The 15,162-nt window shown below is 36.8% G+C and overlaps 1 protein-coding gene across 2 annotated transcripts in view; it reads right to left on the reverse strand.

The window, feature by feature from the left end:
• LOC123553019 (RING finger protein 17-like) overlaps nucleotides 1–15,162 on the reverse strand; it is a 108,742-nt gene that overhangs the window by 80,464 nt on the left and 13,116 nt on the right. Inside the window, exons 3-4 of one of the 2 annotated variants that reach the window (XM_053541765.1) lie at nucleotides 10,844–10,947; nucleotides 7,669–7,772 (exon numbers count right to left, since the gene is read on the reverse strand). In XM_053541765.1, the coding sequence (XP_053397740.1) occupies nucleotides 7,669–7,772; nucleotides 10,844–10,947 (208 nt within the window). The remainder of the gene's footprint in view (nucleotides 1–7,668; nucleotides 7,773–10,843; nucleotides 10,948–15,162) is intronic. The other variant, XM_053541766.1, reaches the window with a different exon arrangement.

The following is a 15,162-nucleotide window of genomic DNA, read 5'->3' on the forward strand; positions in this document are numbered from 1 at the left end:
ATCAAGTGACCCCTAGGGCGGGGTCAATTTTGACCTCGAGGTCATGATTTGAACAAATTTAGTAGAGGTCCACTAGGAAATGCTACATGTCAAATATCTAAGCTCTAGGGCTTCTGGTTTTTGAGAAGAAGATTTTTTAAGATTTTCCTATGTAAAATCAAGTCAACCCTGGAACGGGGTCAATTTTGATCCCGGGGGTCATGATTTGAACAAATTTTGTAGAGGTCCACTAGGCAATGCTACACGTGAAATATCTAAGCTCTTGGCCTTCTGGTTTATTTTTAGAATTTTTTTGAAGATTTTCATATGTAAAATAAAGTGACCCCTAGGGCGGGGTCAATTTTGACCCCGGGGTCATGATTTGAACAACTTTAGTAGAGGTCCACTAGGCAATGCTACATGTCAAATATCTAAGCTCTACGGCTTCTGCTTTTTGAGAAGAAGATTTTTTAAGATTTCCCTATGTAAAATCAAGTGACCCCTGGGGCGGGGTCAATTTTGACCCCGGGGTCATGATTTGAACAAATTTGGTAGAGGTCCATTAGGCAATGCTTCACACCAAATATCTAAGTTCTTGGGCTTTTGGTTTTTGAGAAGAAGATTATTAAAGTTTTTGCTTTCGGTTGCCATGGCAACCAGAGTTCTCCATGGAATTCAGTTCTTTGAACAATTTTGAAAGGGGGCCACCCAAGGATCATTCCTGTGAAGTTTTGTGTAATTCTGCCCAGTGGTTTTCAAGAAGAAGACTTTTTTACAAATTGTTGACCCACGATGGACGACTGTCGATGGACGACGGACATCAAGCAGTCACAAAAGCTCACCTTGTCACTTCGTGACAGGTGAGCTAACAAAGATTGCCAAAAAACTTTAACCTTAAAAATAACCTAAGTATAACACCTTGGTGACTTTGACCTTAAGTATAATGGGCCCAGCCCCTGCACATACTTTCTTTGTATGCTGGACAATGTTTATGTGAAGTTACAGTAAGATAAAAGTAATTGTAACAAAGATATGACAGAAAAACAAAGGTTGCCCAAAAACTTTAACCAAGAAAGCTCATGCCGACGCCGGGGAGAGTAGAATAACCCCCCTATTCTCCGAATAGTGGAGCTAAAAATGATTGGCCAGAGGGGATGATAATTATTAAACAAGTAACTTGTAATGGCAGTAACCTAAGCACCAGCCCTGGATACTGTATCAGAACGTACTTTTTTGACTCAAGTACAGGACAACTTTTTCACATGAAGCAGAAGAATGACTTCAGACTAATTTTCTTTTGTCAAATACTCAGTGGGAAAAGCCATTCCCCTTGTAATCAAATTCTCAACCTCTCAATCTCTACCTATGGAGCTAAATAGAAAACTAGTAACCCACTTTGTGACATATGCATAAATTAACAACACAAAATTACTATCTCCCTCAAGAGACTTTTAAAATTTCAGAATTATTATAGAACAACAACCCTTCCATACCATTTAGCAGTTAGTATGTAACATGTCAACAATCAGGTGTTATTCAAAACATATCCATTCATTAAACATAAACATGCAAAAAACTTTCGGAACATGATGCTCCACATGACTGAAATATACAGTTTCCTACACCTTTTACTAACGTTTTGAAGCTTTAATTGCAAATTAATTAGTATTTCTCTGGTAATTGTTTCCAGTACGGTAAAACATAAGAAATTTTCTTCCTTTTCTAGATATAAATGTATTTTAACTTTAAAGAATGTAACAAAAGAACTAACAGCAATAAAATGTGACTGTTAGAAGAGATCACATTAACAAGGTGGCAAACCCAAGTGACTTTTCATAAAAAATACAAATGGGAAAATTGCTTGATTCTGGTAACAATTATGCTTTATAATGTTCTCAACACTTGACAGATTCTTATTAAGTGTCAAACACAGGAAACAAGTGCTTTCCTAAGTATAAAGTACTCAATATCTTCCTCAGACACTTTGCTCAAATTCTTGTTTGTGCGTTTTGTGCGTTACCTATACATCTGACCCCAAACTATTCAAGAAATGTATTGAAATAAGAGGTAGACGAAAGCACTTATTTTCCCTGTCTTTGCCGCTTTTTATTGTATTAACCTTTAGCTTGCTAAATTTCTAAAATGAGCTGATCCATCATTCAATTTGGGCAGTGCCACTTATTATTCAAAGGGGTGTTCACTGAAAATTTACTGACTGAACAGCAAACAGTGCAGACCATGATCAGCCTGCACAGATGTGCAGGCTGATCTTGGTCTCACTGGTCGCATTGGCAGAATCACTTGCCACTAGCAGGCTAAAGGCTAATATCTTTCCAGTAGTAAGGAAATTTTAAGCAATTTTCATGGAATGTACTTTACCAAAAAGTTATCTCGGCCGGCCACCTGAATGAAGGAACTGACAATTTCTAACCATTAGAGCAAGTGCATAGGAAGTGTCAACAGTGCTTCAAATTCATAAAAGTACCAGAATAATTCCAGTATCAGGCAAGTTACCATTTCATGCTTGTATAAGCAAACATATACGGAAATAAATTTACGTTTTGTTTCAAATAAATGTCTAAGGACACAGCAAGGTTTATACTTGCATTAAACTGACTAACTACTCTTAATGTCCAAAAGTGCCTTTTAATTTTACAATCCAAAGCACTTAATTTCCACAATTACACTTGTCAGAAAATCATTTCCTTTAGTTCTTAAGTAATAAGACTGTAATTAAAAAATTGTTTGCGGTAACCCAACCCAAATTTTTTTGTGTGGGTAGGGATTTTTTTCCATATAACCATATAGAGGGGAAAAAATATTTCATCTGACTGGCCAGAAAACAAGAGCTGTCGGAGGACAGCAACGCTCGACTATTCAACAGCCTTGTCAATTGAATGAATACAAAAGTTGAAAAAGGAGCATAATTTTGTAAAATGCAAAGTAGAGGTATTGAACCTCTGTACTGCATGTCATATCATGACAGTGAACAAGTGTGTGAAGTTTCAATCCTTTCCAATTTGTGGATACTGAGATACCAGCTTACATACAAAAACTTAACAAAAAACTGCTAAGTCAAAGGGGCATAATTTTGTAAAAGTGCCAAGTAGAGTTATGGGACCTTCACAGTGCATGTTAGATCATGACAGTGAACAAGTGTGTGAAGTTTCAATCCATTCCAATTAGTGGATACTGAGATATCAGATTACATACAAAAATTTAACCAAAAACTGCTAAGTCGAAAAAGGGGCATAATTTTGAAAAAAAAGAGAGTAGAGTTATGGGACTTGCTTAGTGCTTGTCAGATCATGATAGTGAACAAGTATGTGAAGTTTCAATCCATTCCCATTAGTAAGTACTGAGATACCAGCTTACATACAAAACCTTAACCAAACATTTCTAAGTCGAAAAAGGGGCATAATTTTGTAAAAAAGCAAAATAGAGTTATGGAACCTGTGCAATGTAGATCAGTTCATCACAGTGAATAAGTGTGTGAAGTTTCAATCCATTCCCACAAGTGGTTACTGAGTTACCAGCTTACATACAAAACCTTAACCAAAAATTTCTAAGTCGAAAAAGGGGCATAATTTTGTAAAAAAGCAAAATAGAGTTATGGAACCTGTGCAATGTAAGTCAGTTTGTCACAGTGAATAAGTGTGTGAAGTTTCAATCCATTCCCACAAGTGGTTACTGAGATACCAGCTTACATACAAAACCTTAACCAAAATCGGGACGCGGACGCCGACGCATGGGCGAGTGCAATAGCTCACTATTCTATGAATAGTCGAGCTAAAAATGTGGAGTGACAAGTCGCAGTTATTTTCACGGGTAGGTCATGTTACCACAAACAAATGTTTTTTTAATGATAGCCTAAAAAATACAAAACAAAATCTAAATACCGATGAACAGATTATTTCTGAAGCACATCTAAAACAAAGGCCGGTCAATGTATCACAGCATGCAAAACTGGTTCTTATGTCAAATATCTTTTTGTTCATATTTTCTCTTAGTTTTGTTTGTTTTGGGTTTAGCACAGTTTCCAACAGTATTTCAGTTATGTAATGGCAAGCATTTGAACTACCCAGTGTTCCTGCATTCTGTCCCTGTTCTCCACAAATATTAAACTGCCAACTTTTCCAGATGAATCAAAGATGAAGAGCAAATGATTTCAGACACAATGTAATTTATCAAACAGTCACAGAGAAAAAAGCCTATGGGGTTAAACTCAAAACCCTGCAATCCAGACTCTCCCTAGTCCCTATTTAGCTAAACATGCAGGCTTCTTGCAAACTGATTCATGTATTAAACAAGAGCTGTCACTACTGGTGACAAATGCCCCCGACGAGTGCCCAAGAATGCTACAGTTGTCTGCGTAAAAAAAAATCACACATCATTTCATGACATTGACCCTAGAGACCCAGGTCATAAGCGTGACACACCTTCTCAATATGGTTAACATTTGTGTCAAATTATTTTCAAATCACTTGACAAATGGCAGAGTTATGGACCAGACAAGAAACATCTTTGACTTGTAAGTGTGACCTGGACCTGCGATTTTAATATGCCCACCTTCGGGGCCGTAAAAACTGAAATTATATCATGCATAAATTAGAACAGTAATGAACCAGTTCTGTACCATTAACAACATTCATACACATATTTTAGTATACTGTTTGCCAAATTTCAAAATTCTAGAACTGTTTCTGAATCAGAACAAAGTTAATGAAGGACAGAACTGGTTTACTAGATTTTAAAGATACTATACAGAAATACTGGCTGAAGTAAGCAATGATATTAATAATTCTTTCATTCTTCCTACATAAACCAGCAAAAACTTGGGTCAGTCAAAGGAGGTTATATAACTGATCCAGCTTTTCTGAAAATATCCCTTGTGGATGTAAAATTTAATAATTAAAACTTTCATTATTAGTCCAATTAATGGGACTAGAGCTTTTAGGTCATATTACCACCCCTCCCCATTCCCATGCTTACCTATCAGATACAAATGGGTGTATGATTTTATATGCTGTGACCTTGACCTATACTGAGGATCAAATGTCAAGGTAATCTCAAAATACTGAGAGGAAACAGTTTTTGAATAAACAGTCACTGTAACCTTGAATTGTCCATAAGGAGGCGCACCATTCAACAACTTAAGTCCATAAGAGCCTTAACTTGGCAAGGCTGGCATAACTAAGCTACTTTATTACAATTTATAATAAATTAAAATCTTAATACAGTAATAATAACTTTCATCCAGAACTTACACGAAATTATGTCAAATAAGGGCCATAATTTGGACTAAAATCAATCAAGAGATGATCAATGCGGGGGATATTTTGTGTGACATTTTGCTCCAATTTCTATGTAGTTGTTACTGAGAAACAGCTTCACAGGTAGCTGCACGCAAAATTGTAACAAAACTTTTTGAAGTCAAAAAAGGGTCATAGTTAGCAGTCTAACTTGGATATTTCAGGTTTCATGACTCACAAGCATTGTGCAAGTTTCAATCCAATATAATTTATATGCTTGATACTGAGCTAGAGCTTGACAGTTTACTTAATATGCTTAGTTATGAAAGATAAGTTTCTCACACTAAGATGTGGATGCACAATTTTCATGATTATGCTAGCCTGACCCATATATAACAGGTTATAAAACAAGAGGGTCACTGACCCTAAAGCGCTTACCTGTGTACAAGACTTCAAGTGTGTTTGTAGAAGTACAGAGTTTGGTTTCTTCTATGTTAGCCTATATTATATACATGTCACACACATTTTTGAACCTAAGGTAATAATTTGAACAAATACTGTAGAAAGTACAAATCTGATATCACACATCAAATATCAAGGCTCTAGCTATTATTGATTTTCAAAGTTTCTTAGGTAAAAGCCTATATCATGAACATGTCAGACACAGGTGCGTGGCCACTTTTTTACCTTCGGGCAATAATTTGGACAAGTATGGTAGAGAGTCAAACCTGTGTATCACATGCCAAATATCTAAGCTCTAAAGAAAAGGATTTTTATGTCTGATAGCTGAAAACCTATTTTTAACCAAAAAGACCCTTATGTGCAATGAACTGTAACCATTTAAACAATTTCGAAAAAGGGCTACCCAGAGATCATTTGTGTAAAGTTTCATCAAAATCCATTATGTGGTTTTGGAGGAGAAATTGTTGATGAAAAGTTACCACGCCCTCTGGCAGCCATGTTTTTTTACGAATCAGAAAAATTTGAACAATCTTGGCAGAGGGTCACACAAGAACCATTTGTGTAAAATTGTTCTAAAATCTGGACAGCAGTTTCACACAAGAAGATTTTTAAAGTTTTCACTATATATATGTAGTGAAAAGTGACCATGCCCTCTGGCGACCATGTTTTTTGACAAACCGGTATAATTTGAACAATCTTGGTAGAGGGTCAAGCAAGGAAGATTTGTGTAAAACTATTCTAAAATCGGGCTAGCTGTTTCACACAACAAGATTTTTAAAGTTTCTACTATATACATATAGGGAAAAGTGACCACACCCTCTTGCGGCCATGTTTTTTGACGAATCAAAATAATTTGAATAATTTTGGTAGAGGGTCACATAAGTACCATTTGTGTAAAATTATTCTAAAATCAGGCCAGCAGTTTCACACAAGATTTTTAAAGTTTCCACTATATACATATAGGGAAAAGTGACCACGCCCTCTGGCGGCCATGTTTTTTGACGAATCAAAATAATTTGAACAATCTTGGTAGAGGGTCACACAAAGACCATTTGTGTAAAATTATTTTAAAATCGGGCCAGCAGTTACAGAGATTTTTTTTTTTTTAAATTTCCACTATATACATATAGGGAAAAGTGACCACACCCCCTGGTGGCCATGATTTTTGATGAATCGTTAGAATTTGAACAACCTTGGTAGAGGGTCACATAAGGACCATTTGTGTGAAATTATTTCAATTCGGACTATCGGTTTAGAAGATGTTGTTAAAAGATATTTCTATTTTTATCTCTGGCGGCCCCTATGTGTAACCAAGCAGAACTGTTTGAACAACTTTGGTAGAGGACCATCCAAGCCAAGTTTCATCAAAATCCATTCAGAGATTTTGGAGGAGATGTCTTTTAAACAGAATTGTTGACGATGGATGGACAATGGACACAGCATGATCACAAAGCTCACCATGAGCATTGCTCAGGTGAGCTAAAAACACCTGAAAAATGCTTTTCGAGGTCATATTCCAGTTTTCTTTTCAATGCTACTCATATTGACCTTTGACAAGGTAACATAACTGAGTTTGATAGTCAGCTTCTTGTTAAACTAACTGTCACAAGTTTTTGCAACTTCACATAATATGGACATATAGGGACTGTTGTAGCAAGATTTAACTTGATAAAACCTCTTTCTGAGTGAGTGAAACAGTATAAATGAATCAGGGATCTATTTCATGAAAAAGTACCTGAATATCTTTTTTACAAAATCAAAGTGGGAATTTTCAACGCCTTTATATGAATTTCAAAATGAATAGATTGGTGAGAGGAAGAGCATTTTCCAACATTTACTTTAATTCGCATAATTTTTTACTTTTTCTATTTAAGTTTTGTAACCACACCCACTTTGAATAAGACAGAAGTAAAACACTGCTGCATTAAATGTAATTTTCAGCCAGTATTTCTGAAACACATGCTTGATGAACTACCTGGATCAACCTCAGACAACAATTGTGAACTATCGGAACAACCTGAGGATGTGTGTCGACGCTGTCCGGCTATCTCACTGGCTTCTTTCAGTTTTAATAATTCTCTGAAAAATAGTGACAAAGCATCAGCTACAAATCTATCTGTGTAAATTACCTTCTAAATGCATCATACACCTTAAAATAATATAAAATTTTGTCAGTAAAATATTTCTATCAGGACCTATTACATATGTATATTACAAAGGCAAAGTAAAACTAACAAGAGCACCACCTATGGGTGCCATCGCTCGTCTGCAAGTGCTGGACAATATGTAAGAAAAGAGTACAAACAGGGCCATAATTCTGACAAAATGCAGGTTAGAGTTATGGTTCTTGACCTACAATGTCCCCTAATGATGATAAACAAGTGTACAAAAAGGGTCATAATTCTGACAAAGTGCATATCAAAGTTATGGGTCTTGGCCTACATAGTCCCCTAATGATGATAAACAAGTGAGCAAAGTTTCAAAGCTGTAGCTGTTATAGTTTTTTAGAAAAGGGAGACCTCAACAAAAAATTTAAGCAAGAAACTCAAATTTTCTAGGTACAAAAAGAGCCATAATTCTGACAAAATGCATCTCAGAGTTACGGTTCTTGGCCTACATAGTCCCCTAACGATGGTAAACTAGAGCTATCACTAAAGGTGATGAATGTACCCCCTGCATGCACTGACACAGTACATTGCAATTTGACGCACACAAGATTGCATAATTATGTGGACTGTATGTATATAGACTGTATGTATACAGTATAGTAACAAAAAACAAAGTCCCATAACTATGCAGAATATTTATCTAAAAGAATGTAACATGCCCTATTCACAACTAGGGTTGGTACTGATCACTTGTGTGAAGTTTCATTAAATTGTGTGCAAGGGTTTGGTAGATTAGGCACGCACAAGATTGCATATGTAGACTGTATGTACATAGTATGTTAACAAGAAACAAAGTCCCATTTGTCGCTGAAAGAACCTAACATGCCCCATGCACAACTACTGTTGTTTCTGATCACTTGTGTGAAGTTTCATTAAATTGTGTCAAGGGGATGAGGAGAGATGGTGCGCACAAGATTGTGTCTATGTATATAGAATAGTAACAAAAAAACAAAGTCCCATAACTCTGCTAATGTTTTTTTCTGAAAGAACCTAACATGCCCCATGCACAACTACTGTTGTTACTGATCACTTGTGTGAAGTTTCATTAAATTGTGTCAAGAGGATGAGGAGAGATGGTGCGCACAAGATTGTGTCTATGTATATAGTATAGTAACAAAAAACAAAGTCCCATAACTCTGCAAATTTTTTTTCTAAAAGAACCTAACATGCCCCATGCACAACTACTGTTGGTACTGATCACTTGTGAGAAGTTTCATTAAATTGTGTCAAGGGGATGAGGAGAGATGGTGCGCACAAGATTGTGTCTATGTATATAGTATAGTAACAACAAGAGCTGTCCGTAAGACAGCCAAGCTCGACTATTCGAAATATTGTCACAGAAGCAGGAAAATATTACCCAAAAAGGTTAAATATCAAAAGAGTTTTAAGTTCAAAGGGGGGAATAATTTGACCAAAATGCATATCAGTTATGGGACTTGCTGCTATCAACTAGTTTTATAACCCCGAAGGCACATGTGAAGTTTCAAATCAATATCTGCATTAGTTTTGGAGATAGTAACTTGCATGTAAAACTTTAACCAAAATTTTCTAAGTCTAAAAGGGGGCATAATTTGCTCAAAATACATGTCAGAGTTATGGGTCTTGACCCAGTGAGGTTGGTAATTGATCTAGAAAAAGAAAAAATAAGTTTCAAATCTATATGCCTTTAAGAAATAGCTGTATGTACTTGCATGCAAAACTTTAACCAGAATTTTCTAAGTCCAAAAGGGGGCATAATTTGGCCAAAACGAAAGTCAGACTTATGGGACTTGCTGCTATCAACTAGTTTTATAACCCCGAAGACACATGTGAAGTTTCAAATCAATATCTGCATTAGTTTTGGAGATAGTAACTTGCATGTAAAACTTTAACCAAAATTTTCTAAGTCCAAAAGGGGGCATAATTTGCTCAAAATACATGTCAGAGTTATGGGACTTGACCCAGTGAGGTTGGTAATTGACCTAGAAAAAGAAAAAATAAGCTATATGCCTTTAATTGATGGCTGTATGTACTTGCATGCAAAAACTTAACCAAGGTGTGACGCCGACACCAGGGTGAGTAGAATAGCTAGACTATTCTTCCCATAACTCTGCAAATTTTTTTTCTAAAAGAACCTAACATGACCCATGCACAACTACTGTTGGTACTGACCACTTGTGTGAAGTTTCATTAAATTCTGTCAAGGGGATAAGGAGAGATGGTGCACACAAGATTGCGTCTACGGACAGACAGACAACTTGAAACCAGTATACCCCCACCTTACAACTTTGTTGTCGGGGGGTACAACAAGTGTGCAAAGTTTCAAAGAGCTCTGTAGCTCTTACAGTGTTTGAGAAAAAGTGGACCTAAACAAAATTTTTAACCAACACAGACGATCAAATACCTTGTAGATTTTTTTAAAAAATCAGACGAGCTAAAAATGCATTATGCACTGTAATTGGCTATAAATCAAGAACTTCCCTTTTTTCCTCATTTTTTACAGTGTGTGCTAGTTGAATGAGCTTCCACATAGACCTGCTAAGCTATAGTTTCTAATACATTCTAGGGTGTCACATGATGGTGCGGTTCGAGAAAATCTAAAATGCCCATTAAGAAGGCCACAAACAATTTAAAACTACCCTTCACATAAACATGGCTATTTTAAATGCATTCAATAAAAATTTGATTTTATCTTCTCCTCTGCTTGGAAACACATCCCCATACAAAGACATTTTTATCTGAAATCTTTGCTACACCAATACCTTTATTCTTGCACCAAAGATGTTCCTCTAATCATCCTCTGGGTGTGCATAGACAACCTCTCGTGGACTGGGCTATTCCTCAACTCTAAAAAGCTTTGCAAACAAGCAACAGAAAATGCCCATATTTTAATAGAGGTCAAATATAATAGTAGACTGTAACTAGGCCAGTGGCCCTTATCCACTACATACCCACCACTCTCTACATTCTATACATGCATTTACTATACGCTGCATTACTCACTGTTCAAGCAGTGTTTTCTGGTTGTGTATAACAGTACCCATGATATATCTGTCAGGACACAGTAGTTTCACGCTGCTCTCCCCTGATAATAGTCCAGTTTCTTCCTATAAAAGGCATAAAACACAATCTTAAAAATAAGGGTGGTAAGAGAAACTATGAATGGGGAAAAATATGCTTATATTTTTATAGCACTATTTTTTTCACCACATATACACAAACATTTGCAAGAAGTTATATTCTTTGCCTGGAAAGGAGATACTGCAAGTTTATATTGTAGGCAATTATTAGTGACTTCCCCTAAAAAAATTCCACAAAGAAAAATAATTCTAGTCAAAAATGAATTTCCTTTCATGAATTAATCTTTTAAATGCAAGAGAGTTATTCTCCTTGATCTTCTTACCAATCTAATAACAAGAAACGTGGAAATTCCATGAAAACCAGGTTTTCAACAGGTTCTTTAAAAAAAAAATGGTCATATTCATATTTTAAGTTTCAAGTCTTTATCTTATACAGGCCTCGACCTTGGCGGTGGACCGTTGGACCGACGCAACCAAAATAACGGCAGGTCCACTAACTGACGATCAACCAATTGTCAGTCACGGTCTGCAAATAAAATAAAACCCTTAGAAGTGAAAAATAGGGGGAAAATCGTACCCATATCGGCGAATTCACAAAACGAATGTTGATTCTGCCATAAGTACGGCATTCTACAGTTATAAGCATTGGCGAGTTTAAGTCAGGAGAGCACGAATGGACTACTCCACCGATCAGGCGAGTGGTTTTTACGTGGTAACTTTACCAAATTGAGAAATTACATCAGGCAAAATTACCTGGATTGACCGGAATTTACCCACGAATCGTAAAAATATCAAAACGTCATGCTGGTAATTTTCCATTCCACAAGCATGTGCGCCCTATCGTAATATCTAATTTACATCGCAGTTACTTTTGACACAAAAAACGCGCGTAGTGCATTCATTTTTTAATATAATCGCTTCAAATTTTCAACACCGCTTGAGAACTAATACAGTTTGAATTCTATAACAATTTTAATAAGATACCGACAGGAATGTAGGCAAAATTCTTTAAAAACGATCAAATTTTCATATAAAATTTCAAATAGCGCTATCTTGAATATTTATTTCTTTCTTGAAGTAAATAAACGGTACATACTATGGTAATAAAATTCAGACTTTTTACTAGAAAGTACAAAAAACACAATTAAAAAATCTTATATAATGAACAAGAGCTGTCTCCATAGGATGACATATGCCCCCGATGGCACTTTGAATGAGTAGTTATGGCCGATGTTAGAGTTTAGGACCTTTGCCCTACGGAGCTGGGTCTTGCGCGCGACACGTCGTCTTACTGTGCCACACATTCATGCGTAGTTATTTTAAAATCCATGCATGAATGACAAAGATATGGACCGGACACCCCCATCAATGCACTATCATGAAAAATGACCTTTAACGTCTAAGTGTGACCTTGACCTTTGAGCTACAGACCAGGGTCTTGCGCACGACACGTCGTCTTACTGTGGTACACATTCATGCCAAGTTATTTGAAAATCCATCCATGGTTGACAAAGATATGGACCGGACACGCCCATCAATGCACTATCCTTTAATGTCTAAGTGTGACCTTGACCTTTGAGCTATGGATCTGGGTCTTGCGCGCGACACGTCGTCTTACTGTGGTACACATTCATGCCAAGTTATTTGAAAATCCATCCATCGATGACAAAGACATGGACCGGACACGCCCATAAATGCACTATCCTTTAATGTCTAAGTGTGACCTTGACCTTTGAGCTACAGACCTGAGTCTTGCGCGCGACACGTTGTCTTACTGTGGTACACATTCATGCCAAGTTATTTGAAAATCCATCCATCGATGACAAAGATATGGACCGGACACGCCCATCAATGCACTATCCTTTAATGTCTAAGTGTGACCTTGACCTTTGAGCTACGGACCTGGGTCTTGCACGCGACACGTCGTCTTACTGTGGTTCACATTCATGCCAAGTTATTTGAAAATCCATCCATCGATGACAAAGATATGGACCGGACACGAAAATTGCGGACAGACTGACAGACCGACAGACGGACAGACGGTTCAAAAACTATATGCCTCCCTTCGGGGGCATAAAAAGCGGCAGCAATTTAAATACATGAAGTAAAACGATTTTTGGCAAACAGATTTCTGTTAGCGCGGCAGAATAGGTTACATGACCTCGTGAACGTAAATAGAAATGTGGTTTTATATAAACACTGATAAAGCACTGCAGTATGATGTTGTTGGGGTTTTTAATAAGTTTTAAATGATTCTTTGTACATGTATTTTTTGACACAACACTTTGTTAGATATTCTTCTCAAACAATAATGTAAATTTCTTGAGGGCAAATAGGTCACAGAGGTAGGATATCCACTATCATCGTTCACGGTTTGACACATTTACATGTCAGTTTATTCGGGATATTGCACATTCGCTTTATAAAAATTAAAGACAAAACTTTTTTATTGATTTCTTCTCAACAATTTAAGGAATCAAGAATGTACGATCAGACAATGATGTGTCACATGGCGCGAAAACATGACGTAATGCCATGATAATCTCGGGCAACTATACCGCTTTGATCTCTATTTCAGATGCCATAATAACCGACACACTTCTTTTAGCTCTTTGAGGGGGTGTTAATTGATGATGAAAACAAGGCCAATTACTTAGCTTATCATCAGAATAATTACCGATAACTGTTAGTTTTTTTTTCATTTTCAACACGGGTTGGGCGGATGATGATTATTGTGTCCATATTTTGGGACACTTTTCAAAATAATTATTTTTCGGGATAACAGATTGCTACAGTCTTCCATTTTTAATTATTTTAGAAATAAGTCCTGTTTCTTTGAGTCATATGAAGTTATGACGTCTACAACATCACAATTTATGTGATAGAATGGGAGGTCCACTAAAGTTTGAGCAGGTCTACTAGATTTTAGCAGTTGGTGGACCTGCTGGCAACTGCTGAAAAAAGTTAAGGTCGAGGCCTGTTATATTGCATTAAAGTAATATCCAGAAAGCGAAGATTGCAAAAAAAGTTTAAGTACAAAAGGGGCACAATTCTGTCAAAAACACAATTAAGAGTTATGGGGTATGTAGCCACACATGCAGATGATTATAAAAAAATATCTCAACACATGATTTTCCTTTAAATTTTTAAAATGATGATCACATTATGGTTACAAAATGGCAAAACATGTACACAGTCATGGTTCAGATAGAACCTCATCAGGTTTGCAATATATTTTTATGTTGATTTTTTCTTGACTACAGCAAACTTTGAAATCAGCTTTTAACCCTTACCCTGCTAAATTTCTTTACTGAACTTGTCCACCTTTCAATTTGGACAGAACCATTAAAGTTCTGTTAAAAGGGGTGCTTACTAAAAAGATACCGACTGAATGGCAAACAGTGCAGATCATGATCTACACTGGTCGCAAAGGCAGTATCATTCTTGTTCAGCATGATAATTATAGGTTATTAGCTTTGTATCGGGAAATATGCTAGAGTTCTTCCGCGGGAATATTGTGAGACTTTAGGAGCGCAATATTCTTCCGCTGAAGAATGAGTGCACATTTCCCGATGCAAAGATAACTAGAAAATGCTTTTGTAAAAAAGCGCATGTCTCCCCCAATGCAAAGTCCTATAGGCAAGAAGTTAATAGGGGTCAGGAGCGAAAGTCAAAGAGACACTGATGGTTGGCTGCAATAGGGATCATCTACTTGGCATGTCCAGTCATCCCGCTAAATTTCAACACTCTTGGCCTAGTGGTTCTCAAGTCACTGTTCAGGCTCCTGTGACCTTGACCTTTGATCAAGTGACCTCAAAATAAGTAGGGGTCATCTCCTCTGCATGTCCAATCATCCTATTAAGTTTCAACATTGTAGGTCAAGTGGTTCTTAAGTTATTTCCAAAAAATGATTTTACATGAACAGGCCACTGTGACCTTGACCTTTAATAGACTGACCCCAAAATCAAAAGGGGTCATCTACTCTGCATGTTCAATCATCCTATGCAGTTTCAACATTCTGGGTCAAGTGATTCTCAAGTTATTGATCGGAACTGGTTATCAATGTTCAGGCCTCTGTGACCTTGACCTTTAACTGAGTGACCCCAAATTAATAGGGGTCATTTACTCTGCATGAACAATCATCCTATGAAGTTTCAACATTCTGGGTCGAGAGGTTCTCAAGTTATTGATTGGAAATGGTTTTACATGTTCAGGCCGCTGTGGCCTTGACCTTTAACAGAG

The sequence above is a fragment of the Mercenaria mercenaria genome, chromosome 4 (genome assembly GCF_021730395.1).
Source record: "Mercenaria mercenaria strain notata chromosome 4, MADL_Memer_1, whole genome shotgun sequence".
Lineage (NCBI taxonomy): Eukaryota > Metazoa > Mollusca > Bivalvia > Venerida > Veneridae > Mercenaria > Mercenaria mercenaria.